This window comes from Ranitomeya variabilis, chromosome 2, assembly GCF_051348905.1.
Source record: "Ranitomeya variabilis isolate aRanVar5 chromosome 2, aRanVar5.hap1, whole genome shotgun sequence".
In the NCBI taxonomy this organism is placed as follows: domain Eukaryota; kingdom Metazoa; phylum Chordata; class Amphibia; order Anura; family Dendrobatidae; genus Ranitomeya; species Ranitomeya variabilis.
This window is the reverse complement of record NC_135233.1, coordinates 492,657,127-492,672,674: the sequence shown is the minus strand read 5'-3', so window position 1 is coordinate 492,672,674 and position 15,548 is coordinate 492,657,127. Positions and strand designations below refer to the sequence as shown.

Genomic DNA, 15,548 nt, shown 5'->3' with positions numbered 1-15,548 from the left:
TTTCCACTTAACCAGATACTGAAGTTTCCGTCTGGAAACACGGGAGTCCAAGATCTTTTCCACCACATACTCCAATTCACCCTCAACCAACACAGGAGCAGGTGGATCAGCAGAAGGAACAACCGGTACCTCATACCTCCGCAATAATGACCGATGGAAAACATTATGGATATTAAAAGATGCTGGGAGGTCCAAACGAAAGGACACAGGATTAAGAACCTCCAGAATCCTATAAGGGCCGATAAACCGAGGCTTAAACTTAGGAGACGAGACCTTCATAGGAACAAATCGAGAAGACAGCCACACCAGGTCCCCAACACAAAGACGAGGACCAATACGCCGATGACGATTAGTGAACTGTTGAGTCTTCTCCTGGGACAACTTCAGATTGTCCACAACCTGTCCCCAAATCTGATGCATCCTATCAACCACAGCATCCACTCCAGGACAATCCGAAGACTCCAATTGACCGGACGAAAACCGAGGGTGAAACCCTGAATTACAAAAAAATGGAGAAACCAAAGTGGCAGAACTAGCCCGATTGTTAAGGGCAAACTCTGCCAATGGCAAAAAGTCAAGCCAATCATCCTGATCAGCGGACACAAAACACCTCAAGTAAGTCTCCAAGGTCTGATTAGTACGCTCAGTCTGGCCATTAGTCTGAGGATGGAATGCAGACGAAAAAGACAAATCGATACCCATCCTGGCACAGAACGTCCGCCAAAATCTAGACACAAACTGAGTACCCCTGTCAGACACTATATTCTCAGGAATACCATGCAAACGCACCACATTCTGAAAAAATAGAGGAACCAACTCAGAGGAGGAGGGCAATTTGGGTAAAGGTACCAAATGAACCATCTTGGAAAAACGGTCACAAATCACCCAGATGACAGACATCCTACGAGAAACCGGAAGGTCAGAAATAAAGTCCATAGAGATGTGCGTCCAAGGCCTCTTAGGAATAGGCAAGGGCAACAACAACCCACTGGCCCTAGAACAGCAGGGCTTGGCCCGAGCACAAACATCACAAGACTGCACAAACATGCGCACATCTCGAGACAAAGAAGGCCACCAGAAGGACCTAGACACCAAATCCCTGGTGCCAAAAATTCCAGGATGACCTGTCAACGCGGAAGAATGAACCTCCGAGATAACTCTACTGGTCCAATCATCAGGGACAAACAGTCTACCAGGCGGACAGCGATCAGGCCTATCCACCTGAAACTCCTGCAAAGAACGCCGCAGGTCTGGGGAGACAGCTGACAATATCACCCCATCCTTCAGGATGCCGGTAGGTTCGGAATCACCAGGCGAGTCAGGCTCAAAACTCCTAGAGAGGGCATCCGCCTTCACATTCTTGGACCCAGGCAGATATGACACCACAAAGTTAAATCGGGAGAAAAACAACGACCAGCGCGCCTGTCTAGGATTCAGACGCCTGGCCGACTCAAGATAAATTAGATTCTTGTGGTCAGTGAGGACCACCACCTGGTGTCTAGCACCCTCAAGCCAATGACGCCACTCCTCAAACGCCCACTTCATGGCCAGAAGTTCCCGATTACCCACATCATAATTTCGCTCAGCGGGCGAAAACTTTCGGGAGAAAAACGCACATGGTCTCATTACTGAGCAGTCAGGATCTTTCTGCGACAAAACTGCACCTGCTCCGATCTCCGAAGCATCCACCTCAACCTGGAACGGAAGTAACACATCAGGTTGGCGCAACACAGGAGCGGAAGAAAAGCGGCGCTTAAGCTCTTGAAAGGCCTCCACAGCCGCAGAGGACCAATTAGCAACATCAGCACCCTTTTTGGTCAAATCAGTCAAAGGTTTAGCAATGGCAGAAAAACCCGCTATAAATCGGCGATAGAAATTAGCAAAACCCAAGAACTTTTGCAGACTCTTCAAAGAAGTAGGTTGCATCCAATCACAAATAGCCTGGACCTTGACAGGGTCCATCTCCATAGATGAAGGGGAAAAAATATATCCCAAAAAGGAAATTCTCTGAACTCCAAAACTACACTTTGAGCCCTTTACAAAAAGAGAATTAGCTCGCAAAACCTGAAAAACTCTCCTGACCTGTTGAACGTGAGATTCCCAGTCCTCCGAAAAAACAAGAATATCATCCAAATACACAATCATAAACTTATCCAGATATTCACGGAAAATATCGTGCATAAAGGATTGAAAAACGGAAGGGGCATTTGCAAGACCGAAAGGCATTACCAAATACTCAAAATGGCCTTCAGGCGTATTAAATGCGGTCTTCCACTCATCCCCCTGCTTAATCCGCACCAAATTATACGCACCACGTAGATCGATCTTAGTGAACCACTTAGCCCCCTTTATACGAGCAAACAGATCAGTCAGTAAAGGTAACGGGTACTGGTATTTAACTGTAATCTTATTCAAAAGTCGATAGTCGATACAAGGTCTCAATGAACCATCCTTTTTACCTACAAAGAAAAATCCTGCCCCTAGTGGAGACAACGAGGGGCGAATATGACCCTTTTCCAAGGATTCTCTGATATACTCCCGCATAGCAGTATGTTCAGGTACAGACAAATTAAACAAGCGACCCTTAGGAAACTTACTACCGGGGATCAATTCAATAGCGCAGTCACACTCTCTGTGGGGAGGGAGAGAATCAACTTTAGGCTCTTGAAAGACATCATAAAAATCTGACAGAAATGCTGGGATCTCAGAGGGAGTAGATGAAGAAATAGGAACCAGAGGTGCATCCCCATGAATACCCCGACATCCCCAGCTCAACACAGACATAGATTTCCAGTCCAAGACGGGATTATGAATCTGTAACCATGGTAATCCAAGCACTAAGACATCATGTAGGTTATATAATACAAGGAAACGAATAATCTCCTGATGGTCTGGGGTAAGACGCATAGTCACTTGTGTCCAATATTGTGGTTTATTGCTAGCCAAAGGTGTAGAATCAATACCCTTCAGGGGAATAGAAACTTCCAACGGCTCCAAATCAAACCCACAACGCTTGGCAAAGGACCAATCCATGAGACTCAGAGCGGCGCCAGAATCCACATAAGCATTCACAGTCACAGATGATAAGGTACAAATCAATGTCACGGACAAAAGAAATTTTGACTGCAAGGTACCTGTAGAAAAAGATTTATCAACCTTTTTATCAACCTTATTTATACGTTTAGAGCATGCTGATATAACATGAGCTGGATCTCCACAGTAGAAGCACAATCCATTTTTGCGCCTGTAATTTTGACGTTCGCCTCTAGACAAAACACGATCGCATTGCATATGCTCTAATGCCTTTTCAGAGGTCACCGCCAAATGGTGCACAGGTCTTTGCTCAGAAGACACCGCCATATGGTGCACAGGTTTTTGCTCAGAAGATACCGCCATATGGTGCACAGATTTTTCCTCAGAAGACCCCGCCATATGGTGCACAGATTTGCGCCGATCAATCTGGATAGCCAATTTCATGGCATCATTCAGACCTGTAGGCACAGGGAACCCCACCATGACATCCTTCACGGCATCAGAGAGACCTTCTCTGAAATTAGCTGCTAAGGCGCACTCATTCCATCTAGTAAGCACCGACCATTTACGGAATTTCTGGCAGTATATCTCAGCTTCATCTTGCCCTTGGGAAAGAGCTATCAAGGCTTTCTCAGCCAAAATCTCCAAATTAGGTTCTTCATAAAGCAACCCCAAAGCCTGAAAAAACGCATCTACATTTAACAACGCAGGATCCCCTGGCGATAATGCAAATGCCCAACTTTGTGGGTCGCCGCGCAGTAGAGAGATAACAATTTTAACTTGTTGAGTCTGATCACCAGCAGAGTGAGATCTCAGAGACAAAAACAATTTGCAATTCTCTCTGAAACTCAAAAACCGGGATCTGTCTCCGGTAAAGTATTCAGGCAGAGGAATCTTAGGTTCAGACATTGGAGCACGTATAACAAAATCTTGTAGGTTCTGTACTTTTGTCGCAAGGTTATTCAAACCTGCAACTAAACTCTGTGGATCCATGTTTCAAATGGGTGTAACCCAAGCATTCAGAGGTTAAGAGGAGAGGAGAAAAAAAAAAGGCTGAAGACTGCAGTTTAAGCAAGAAATACAAATGATCAAACTAAGGTGCACTTTCAAACACAGAAAAAAAAACCTTTTCTTCTCCTTCCTACTTTAGTGCATATTTTAACACATAGATTTTTTAAAGGCCGGCCAAACTGTTATGGTTACCCCAATGACCATGGGAAACAAAAATACAAAGCGGACTAGCTCTCGGGTGATGGAAACTAAGGTCGACCGTGACCTGAACCTGACCCAACACTTACAGTAGCCGGGGGATGTACCTACGATGCCCTAGACACCACGCGCCAGCCGGAGATCTAACTACCCCTATAAGAGGAATATACAGGCCTGCCTTACCTCCAGTGAGGAACCCCAAAAGATGATAGTAGGCCCCCACAGATATTGACGGTGAGTTCAGAGGAAATGACATACGTAGGATGAACAGCAGATTTAGCACAGTGAGGTCCGCTTACTAGATAGCAGAAGGACAGGAAAGTGTTACTTCACGGTCGACCTAAAAATCACTATTCAAAAACACCATCCAGAAATTACTTTAAACTCCAGTGACAACTCATGCCACTGGAGTAGTAATTTTCTGTCCACAAGAGCTTCCAGCACTGAAGAGTCACATTGCAGATAGCTGGACAAAAATAGCAAAACAAGAAACTAAATTCAACTTAGCTGAACTGGAACTTGAGGCAGGTGAATGCAACAGAATGCTACTAGCACATTGTTGGCCGGCATGTGACTAACAGCCAAGCAGCCTTAAATAGGAAACTCCCCAAGAGGGTGGCGACAGGTAATCAGAGATGGAGGAAGGCACATGAGAGACACTACCATAACAGACCACCGGGGGAGCCCACAAACCGAATTCACAACAATGTTGTATGTATGTACAGTACAGACCAAAAGTTTGGACACACCTTCTCATTTAAAGATTTTTCTGTATTTTCATAACTATGAAACTATCATTCACACTGAAGGCATCAAAACTATGAATTAACACATGTGGAATTATATACTTAACAAAAAAGTGTGAAACAACTGAAATTATGTCTTATATTCTAGGTTCTTCAAAGTAGCCACCTTTTGCTTTGATGACCGCTTTGCACACTCTTGGCATTCTCTTGATGAGCTTCAAGAGGTAGTCACCGGGAATGGTTTTCACTTCACAGGTGTGCCCTGTCAGGTTTAATAAGTGGGATTTCTTGCCTTATAAATGGGGTTGGGACCATCAGTTGTGTTGTGCAGAAGTCTGGTGAATACACAGCTGATAGTCCTACTGAATAGACTGTTAGAATTTGTATTATGGCAAGAAAAAAGCAGCAAAGTAAAGAAAAACGAGTGGCCATCATTACTTTAAGAAATGAAGGTCAGTCAGTCCGAAAAATTGGGAAAACTCTGAAAGTGTCCCCAAGTGCAGTTGCAAAACCATCAAGCGCTACAAAGAAACTGGCTCACTTGAGGACTGCCCCAGGAAAGGAAGACCAAGAGTCACCTCTGCTTCTGAGGATAAGTTTATCCGAGTCACCAGCCTCAGAAATCGCAGGTAAACAGCAGCTCAGATTAGAGACCAGGTCAATGCCACACAGAGTTCTAGCAGCAGACACAACTGTTAAGAGGAGACTTTGTGCAGCAGGCCTTAATGGTAAAATAGCTGCTAGGAAACCACTGCTAAGGACCGGCAACAAGCAGAAGAGACTTGTTTGGGCTAAAGAACACAAGGAATGGACATCAGACCAGTGGAAATCTGTGCTTTGGTCTGATGAGTCCAAATTTGAGATCTTTGGTTCCAACCACTGAGTCTTTAAGCGACGCAGAAAAGGTGAACAGATGGACTCTACATGCCTGGTTCCCACCGTGAAGCATGGAGGAGGAGGTATAATGGTGTGGGGGTTGCTGGTGACACTGTTGGGCATTTATTCAAAATTGAATGCATACTGAACCAGCATGGCTACCACAGCATCTTGCAGCGGCATGCTATTCCATCCGGTTTGCGTTTAGTTGGACCATCATTTATTTTTCAAGAGGACAATGACCCCAAACACACCTCCAGGCTGTGTAAGGGCTATTTGACCAAGAAGGAGAGTGATGGGGTGCTACGCCAGATGACCTGGCCTCCACAGTCACCAGACCTGAACCCAATCGGGATGGTTTGGGGTGAGCTGGACCGCAGAGTGAAGGCAAAAGGGCCAACAAGTGCTAAGCATCTCTGGGGACTCCTTCAAGATTGCTGGAAGACCATTTCCGGTGACTACCTCTTCAAGCTCATCAAGAGAATGCCAAGAGTGTGCAAAGCAGTCATCAAAGCAAAAGGTGGCTACTTTGAAGATCCTAGAATATTAGACATAATTTCAGTTATTTCACACTTTTTTGTTAAGTATATAATTCCACATGTGTTAATTCATAGTTTTGATGCCTTCAGTGTGAATGTACAATTTTCATGAAAATACATGAAAATACAGAAAAATCTTTAAATGAGAAGGCGTGTCCAAACTTTTGGTCTGTACTGTATGTATGTAGTATGTATGTTGCATGTATGTAGTATATATGTAGTATGTTGTATGTATGTAGTATGTTGTATGTATGTTGCATTTATGTAGTATGTATGTAGTATGTATGTAGTTTGTGTTTTTTTTTACATTCAACACATTAGCCAGATGATGGGACTACTACTGTCCCATCATTGGATAATGTGTCAATCACTGTCATTGTAGCAGGTTTAGCTTTTTGGGAGTTGTAGTCCCATCGGACGATGCCTGTACACACACACAAAGACCCCCGAGAGGCCCGCCCAGACCCCCCACAGGCCCGCACAGACCCCCGACAGGCCCGCGAAGACCCCCGACAGGCCCGCACAGACCCGCAGACCCCCCGGCAGCCCGCACAGACCCCCCGGCAGCCCGCACAGAACCCCGGCAGGCCCGTACAGAGACCCCCGACAGGCCTGCACTGACCCCCCAGCGGGCCCGCACAGACCCCCGACAGGCCCGCACAGACCCCCGACGGTCCTGCACAGACCCACAGCAGGCCCGCACAGACCCCCCCCCTGCAGGCCCGCACAGACCCCCTGCAGGCCTGCACAAATCCCGGCAGGCCCGCACAGACCCCCTGCAGGCCCGCACAAACCCCGGCAGGCCTGCACAGACGCCCGACAGGCCCGCACAGACCCCCGACGGTCCCGCACAGACCCCGCCCGCACACACAGACATGCATATTTTATCCCCATTGACTTCAATGAGGATCGGAAATCGGAATTCCCGATCGCCGATTTTCAAGTGTGATCGGACTGATCCTTTCCGATCCGATTTTTAGGGTGATCGATCAACCCTATTGGTCACCAATCTGATCTACGAATAAAGCATCAATATCAGAGCGCAGAAACCCCCCAGTGTAGGCAATGGAGGGTGTGCGACCACCGAGCCCTCACCATGGCGCTGGTCACATGTAATCTCAGAGTACTGGCACGCTGTTTACGGCAGCAGAAAGAGGACATTTCCTTTAATAATTAAAGGTCATAACCTGTTTACTATCCAGCAGCACTAATGATGGCACCTGTGCTAATAACCTTTATCACAGCAGACAGCACTCATTATAAAACGCCAGTTTATGACATGACGCCACCTCACAGTAAGGCCTGCCCCCCAGTACACAAACAAGTTTGTTTTTATCTTGTGACCACGTGACCTGGTGGCCATTTGTAGATTGGGCAACTGAACTTTTAAGCTTTTCCAGGGACCCAAAAATCAGCTATAAACGTTAAGCAGAGGCTCCTTACACCGGCTTAGTCATCTACCTCAGGATTACAATCGCGGATTTTTTTTTCTCCATTACTATTGCTATTTACTTGGACTCTGCCCTTAACAAACATGGCAGCCGGCTGGCAGGTCACGTGTCAAGAGGCGGGGCAGTTCCCTTGGCACCGCTAGGGATCGCGTGACGTCACTCTGCGTATATATAGCACAGCGGGACGGTGCAGCTTGAGCGCAGTTCAGAGAACGTTTTTCGGTTCCCGCTTCAACAGTGATTGGACGGAACCCGATAATCCGCAGCCATGAGCTCCCAGGTCCGTCAGAATTACCACCAGGACTGTGAGGCCGCCATCAACCGGCAGGTGAACCTGGAGCTGTACGCCTCCTATGTGTACCTATCCATGGTGAGTGCTGAGCCCGCCGTGCTGCTGGGCGACACATACTTACCGCAGGCAGCTGTTAGGTTGTCTTTTTGTGGTGCGCCTCAAACAGCTGTTGCCGTAAAGCATGTGCTTTGGGACTACAACTCCCAGCGTGCTACGTTGGCTCATGACTAGACTGGTTGTAAGTAGCTCCATCTCTAGGTGCTGGGGTCTGGCCTGTCCGCACTCTGCAGTCCGCCGCTGCTCCACTCGCTACATCTGGACTTCTATAATTCCTGGCCTGGCGGGCTCTGGCTGGGGGGGTCCCTGGCGGGCTCTGGCTGGGGCTTGTGGTGCTGTGCGGCCTCCATCTTGCAGGGTCATTAGATCCAGCAGTGCTGACGGCTGCAGCTGTCACTCCCTGTGCCAGTGTCCTGAGCACCATCTACTCTGGCTCTTGTAGCAGTGAACCATGTGGCCTGCCTGTTTACCAGCCTTTGTGGGTGCTGGATCTGCCATCCAAATCTGCTGGGCTTTCCCCCTTCATCTAGTTCATGTGTAGCTCAGGCCATTGACTTCTATGGGAGCTGTAAATCTGGCAGTTCCCACTCCCCTGTGTTGCAGGCCCTGCACATTAGATGGTAAGAGCCTGGTCTCTAGTCTAACGTGGGTGAGCTGACACTTAAATACACTACTGCATACAGGGATGGTGCATGAAGCTTTTGAGCCTTGTCACTGCACAAATGGTCCTATAGAAAATCCTGGCCCTACCTTTGTAGGATGGGCGGTCACCTTCCCCCTGCAGGCCTGTTATTAATTTCTGCCCTTCCAATAACTAAACACGCCCCAGGCCTGGATGCAGTTTATCTCCCAGGACCAGTGTGATATCGGAGCCAGCAGATGTTGGATATAGCGGATGGGGCCTGTTAGTGCAGAGCAGTGTGCCACCCTTGTACACTGGTCTCCAGTAACTCTGCCTATTGTACTGGCCTCTGGTTTTCTAACACCCAATATTTAAATGATGATTGAAGCTACAAAGACCATTAGACGAGCTGTCACCAGAACTATAATGGACTTCTCCCCTGCACACTATTTAGTTTTTTCCCCTTCTATTTGTTTATAAATCTGTCATGGATCCAGGGATGTGGCCCTTATTTAGCTCTAATTTGTATGGTCTGTACTTACGGGGCTGTGGCTCCTAAGGTAACCATGCAGAACACACTGCCACACCCCATGGTAAAGATTATAACAATGTACTCGTATACTCATGGCAGCAGCTGAAAGGGTGATCCGTTCCTTTTGCCCTGGTGACAGGTGTTTCTTTAAGGTTGTGCTGGGAGTTATAGTTCCACAGTAGTTGGCGCAGTGCTCTGATGGCTTAGATTATCTCCTTATGTTCTGTTCTAGTACACGAAGTGCTGAGTGGGTGGATGCAGCACTGTTACATAATCACATCTTGGGTGATATAGTGGCTTTTTCCCTAGCTGCTCCGCCATGTCTCTGGACTTGGATGTGCTTCATCATTGGGAAGCTTAGACCCCAGGCATAAATATTGCCACCTCGTGTTATGTATGATACAAAGACATGATGACCTCCAGGAGGGTTTTCTGCGTGTGATGGGAGGGACTCTGCGCCATGTGCGACATATGGGTGAAAAGTGCTTACCTACACTGCCCTCTGCTGGCCAGGAGGCATCACTGTCTACCCGTGCCCAGATGTATAGCCCTCACTGCAGGGATTGTCATAATTCATAATACCGATCACGCTATATCAACAAGGACTATAGGACTTGCATGAGTTTTATAGGACTACTTGGGCTTGCATGGGGCTGACACATCCTGGTAGAGGTTGTCCAGCAGTCCTAAAAGTGCAATAATTGCTATAGCCGTCTTGTATAGCCTGCACGTCAGGTCTAAATCCATACTTATAATCTGCCATTAATGAGTTTTGAAAGACTGAGGTCTAATGTTCTAGCTATTGACCAGTTTGCTTGTTTTTTTTTCCCCTTGCAGTCTTATTATTTTGATCGTGATGATGTGGCATTAAAGAACTTTGCAAAATACTTTCTGCATCAGTCCCATGAGGAGCGGGAGCATGCCGAGAAGCTTATGAAGCTGCAGAATCAACGCGGAGGAAGGATTTGCTTGCAGGACGTGAGGGTAAGAAGACTTTACCCTATTCACCTGCTGTAGTGTGTAATTATTGATGGGATCAAACCTAATAAACATAACCTTGTGTAAAGTAACTTGCCTGCCAGAGTAATGCTGACCTCTAGCCCCTTCTGACACTGAGTGTAATGATGGGAACACGCTTGGGTCCCCTTCTCGGTCTGCATTTCTCCTAGTGGTGGATAACTGCAGGTGCATGCATTGCCGGGGGCTTGCTGAGGACCCCTGTACCAGTTATAGCAGCGCTCCTATGAAGACCAGCTGAGGTGGCTGCTATGGAGCACAGTATTGCTGTATATAGTAAAAATACCAGTCAGACAATTGCACGATAAAGTCCTGACTATGGGGACCTAAACTGTTTATTAGCAAAATAAAAAAAGTGACATGGTCTTGACCAATATGTCAAATGTGTATACAGCATGGTAAATTTTGTAATAGAATGTTTAAAACAACTTTTAATAGTTGTTTTAAACACTTTTACAAATTTACCTTGCTGTATACACATTTTGATAAATTTTTCTAAAAAAAATCTGAGTGTTTTAAGGGAAGGTGCTGCAATTTATATCATCTAATAGAACACTAAACTTATTTCAGTCACTGGGGGCTGCCATTTTCGCTTGCTGGTGTACGACACTTGTACGCCTCAAATACAGCAGCCCTTTGGCATAAGACTGAGATCTCCTCTCCTACACTGACCTGGGCTCACCGCTGTGGAAGATCAGACATTTTGTAGTAGCCCACAGCATGTGCATGTTGTAGTCATGTGTCGCAAAACAGTGGATGGCTATGGGGGGGGCCTTATACTGTATGGAGGACTGTTGTGGTCGCCTTACTTTGCCTAGGGACTTGAAGGAGGGGGCTACAGTATGGTTATCACATCATTTTTATGAAAGAATTCACTGGTGGCATAATTGCCTTGTGGGAGTCTTTTGTCACTTTACAGGGGAGTCTAGGGGCTTCAATAGGAGGAAAATTGCTTTAAGGGCTGCCAAGTTGTGAAATGCACCCCAGACTTGTGTATCTAACCCAATCCTGTGACAGTGCTCAGTGTAGTGTAACAGACACTGGGGTTAGGTATATCCCAGCATATCATACAGCAAGCAGCCCAAACTAACACAGCGCTGTCGGCCATCCTCAGTGACCATGTCCCCCATCTCAGTATCACTATGCAGTCATCAACAAAAATGGCTCCACACTGATCCTAAACTTCATACTGTGAAAACACCCAGGAGGAGCTATGTCATGCAGCTGAGCAGACCTCCCCCATACTTACGCCTACTTGTACACTAGGTCTTGAAGGCAAACTTGAGTAGCTGTTCCCCTAGTGCTTAAAGTGGAAAAGATCAAACTGTTTAATATTTTATTCCATTAAACTTTTTTTAATCAAAACAAATATGCACTAACTAATGATAAAAATTCTAAACTGGCCTTTACAGCGATGTTGGTTAAAGATCTATATTTTAGTCCAGTACCTAACCTGCACTTGTCTTTAGAGGCTGATGTACTGTGTATTTTTCACCAAATGTCCTGTTGCCTCTGCAAATTGCCTCTTTGGCCCTCGTTAGCATGAAGCATGAGAACTAATTTGGCTAGGTGAGAGGCTCTGGACTGGGGTCTATGCTTTGCACTGACGAGGGCAAACAGCTCAAAACACAGCAGACAGGATAAAGGCCAAATCAGTATCTCAATTCGCTGAGTCATATTGCAAGACTCATTAAAGGTTTGACTGACTTGTAGGATCGCTACTTCCATCAGGTGGCGCTATAGAGTTCAAGTCCTCTTTCTTAGAGGCAATTTGCATATTAAATTTCCCAGAGGAGCATTGCACGGCAAATATGCCTCCTTACCTTGACAAGCCAGAGCTGGTATGTTACTCTCCACAAGGAGAAGCCTTACCCCTTAAACCCCTGTTGCCTTTGGGCAGGCTGGTACCTAACAGGGCATGCTTTATGAAGATACATGGCCACTATAGAGGAGTCCATATACTCACAGGGCCCTGCTTTCAGACATTATCAATATTCTGTAGCTTTCAGAAGTCCTCGAGTCATCTCCTGTCGAAGGTGACATGTAGGAGGCAATTGCAGGGCTCTCATCCAGTGTCCACAGTGTACTATTGTGGCCACTGGATCAGGCTTTTGACTCCATGTGATCATAACCCCAAGTACGTCTTGCAGATGTATAAAAGGTACATGAATAACTCATGGATAGAAGTCTGATGGTATTAATGAAAAATGTAATGTAATTGCAGAAGCCAGATCGGGATGAGTGGGGCAGTGGGCTGGAAGCCCTAGAATGTGCCTTGCAGCTGGAGAAGAGCGTTAACCAGTCCCTCTTGGATCTGCATAAAGTGTCTACTGATCGGAACGATCCACATGTAAGTGACTGCTGTGATGGTAACTTGCATGTGTCACCCCACTGAAAATCCTATTGTCACTTGGGTGGATGGGGACTTCTGTTTGCAGACGAGAGCAATCTATAACATAATGTGATCAGCTGCTTGCCTCCATGGAAATGTGTTCTAGATTAAACTTTCTTGCCCTGAATATTGGTCTCGGCTGTTCCCAGAGTTGGAATCTAAGACCATCATACATGTAACTGACTAGTCGTGTGCTGCACAGCTTGACTCATTCTGTGTCTTCACAGCTCTGCGACTTCTTGGAAACGCATTACCTTGATGAGCAGGTGAAATCGATAAAGGAGCTGGGTGACCATGTGACAAATCTCCGGCGAATGGGAGCCCCACAGAATGGCATGGCTGAATACCTGTTTGACAAACACACACTAGGGGAATCCCATGACTAAATTCCCACCTTGTCGTGCTTGATGTACAATTTCCTTTTTAATGTCCGTGCAATTGTTTCTTGCTATATTTTGCCTTCAATAAATCCTCTAATATATGTGGCTTCACAAGTCTCATCACTTCTATATGTCCCACTTGCCAGTGATCGTAAAGATCTCACTGCCCTAGTCCACAGGGATGACTGACTCAATAGAAGAGGAGATGGTGTATGTTGGCTCTACATGACAGAGCTTGCATACTACTGATTATAGATTTGGGCCTCTGGCTGACTCAACATAGGCACATTGACACCTCTAACCTCAAGATCACTAAACAATATAAAACATGAGGGCTGAAAGTGATGCAATGACACTGGAGCACTTGCTTGGTCTAGATCAGTGGTCCCCCAACCTTCCTGACCTTGAGAGCCACACTCAGCTTGGAGAGGGTCACGAGCCACATCCAGTTCCCACCCTCTTCAAAGTAGTGTCAACCAAAGCCCCCATTACAGGTATAATGATAACCAAAGCTTTTGCACAGAAATCACTCCAAAGCAGTGAACTGAGATACTGGGGTTCCCACAATACTCCCATCAATGACTCCCAACACTGTCACATCCAGCATTGAGCACCTCCTCTAACAGGTAGTACCATCTTCTTGCGTACCATATCTAAAATATCTCTAAACCCCTAAGGCTACTTTCACACATCCATCAGTACGGGGCCGTCGCAAACGTCAGCCCGACGGACGTTGTGCTAAATGTAGCACAAAGTGGGCAGCGGATGCAGTTTTACAACGCATCCGCTGCCCATTGTGAGTTCCAGGGCGGAGTTTTGGCCACGCATGCACAGTCAAAAATGTCAGACCTGACGCACAAACGTTACATTGAACTTTTTTTTTTTTCGTGCATCGCGGCTGCTAAAACACAACGCATCCGTTGCACGATGGATGCAACGTGTGGCCATACTTTGCAATGCATCGCTAATGCAAGTCTATGGAGAAACGCATCCTGTGGGCAACTCCGCAGGATGGTTTTTTTTTTCTCAACGCATTGCGACATGCCAGAAGACGTAAGTGTGAAAGTAGCCTTAGACCAGTAAGGCTACTTTCACACTAGCATCGTGTATTGCACGTCGCTATGCGTCGTCTTGTAGAAAAAAACGCATCCTGCAAAAGTGCTTGCAGGATGCATGTTTTTTTTTTCCATTGACTTGCATTAGCAACGCAGTGTGAGGCTTTGCCACACGTCGCGTCGGACCGTCGCCACCAAAAGACATTGCTTGTAACACTTTTTTGGTGCATCGTTCCCGACCGCACATGCGCAGCCGGAACTCCGCCCCCTCCTCCCCACACCTCACAATGGGGCAGCGGATGCATTAAAAAAAACAGCATCCGCTGCCGCATAGCGACGTGCAGTGCACGACGCTAGTGTGAAAGTAGCCTAAATGTGCATCTAGATCTGCACTACTGTGCAGGGCTACTCACAACTCACCATTTTGAGATGTTCTTCATACCAGTTTGCTAGACATGGAGCTAATGCACCAAGCTGAAAGTCACGAGCCACAATTCATGGGACAGCAAGCCACATGTCGCTCCCGAGCTACAGGTTGGGGCCCACTTGTCTAGATGGTGCTGTGTAGGTGAGGCTGCTGTGCTACACTCCTCTTGGAACCTCCTACAATGTTATGAATGGTTGTCTAGACCCCTGTAGTTAAAATGCCTCCATTAAAGACTCTTTGCCTTTAAGCTCCTTAGGGTACCGTCAGTCACACTTTGATCGCTACGACCGCACGATTCGTGACGTTCCAGCGATATCCATACGATATCGCAGTGTCTGACACGCAGCAGCGATCAGGGATCCTGCCGAGAATCGTACGTCGTAGCAGATCGTATGGAACTTTCTTTCGTCGCTGGATCTCCCGCTGGATCGTTGTGTGTGTGTGTGTGACAGCGATTGTGTTCGCTTGTAACCAGGGTAAACATCGGGTAACTAAGCGCAGGGCCGCGCTTAGTAACCCGATGTTTACCGTGGTTACCAGCATAAAAGTAAAAAAACAAACAGTACATACTCACATTCCGGTGTCTGTCCTCCGGCGTCTCAGCTTCTCTGCACTGTGAGCGCCGGCCAGAAAGCGAGCACAGCGGTGACGTCTGACGTCACCGCTCTGCTGCTTACACAGTGGAGAGAAGCAGAACGCCGGGGGACAGACACCGGAATGTGAGTATGTACGGTTTGTTTGTGTTTTTTTTACGCTTACGCTGGTAACCAGGGTAAACATCAGGTTACTAAGCGCAGCCCTGCGCTTAGTAACCCGATGTTTACCCTAGCAATCCGGGGACCTCGGCATCGCTCCAGCGCCGTGATTGCAAAGTGTGACCGCAGTCTACGACGCTGGAGCGATACTCATACGACGCTGCG

At 46.9% G+C, this 15,548-nt stretch overlaps 1 protein-coding gene across 1 annotated transcript; it reads left to right on the top strand.

The window, feature by feature from the left end:
• The first annotated feature begins 8,011 nt into the window (after positions 1 to 8,011).
• FTH1 (ferritin heavy chain 1) lies at positions 8,012 to 13,247 on the top strand. The gene is made up of 4 exons (XM_077287967.1): positions 8,012 to 8,224; positions 10,195 to 10,341; positions 12,599 to 12,724; positions 12,994 to 13,247. The coding sequence occupies exons 1-4, from the start codon at positions 8,123 to 8,125 to the stop codon at positions 13,150 to 13,152; spliced, it is 534 nt and encodes a 177-aa protein (XP_077144082.1). The 5' UTR covers positions 8,012 to 8,122; the 3' UTR covers positions 13,153 to 13,247.
• The last annotated feature ends 2,301 nt before the right edge of the window (positions 13,248 to 15,548 follow it).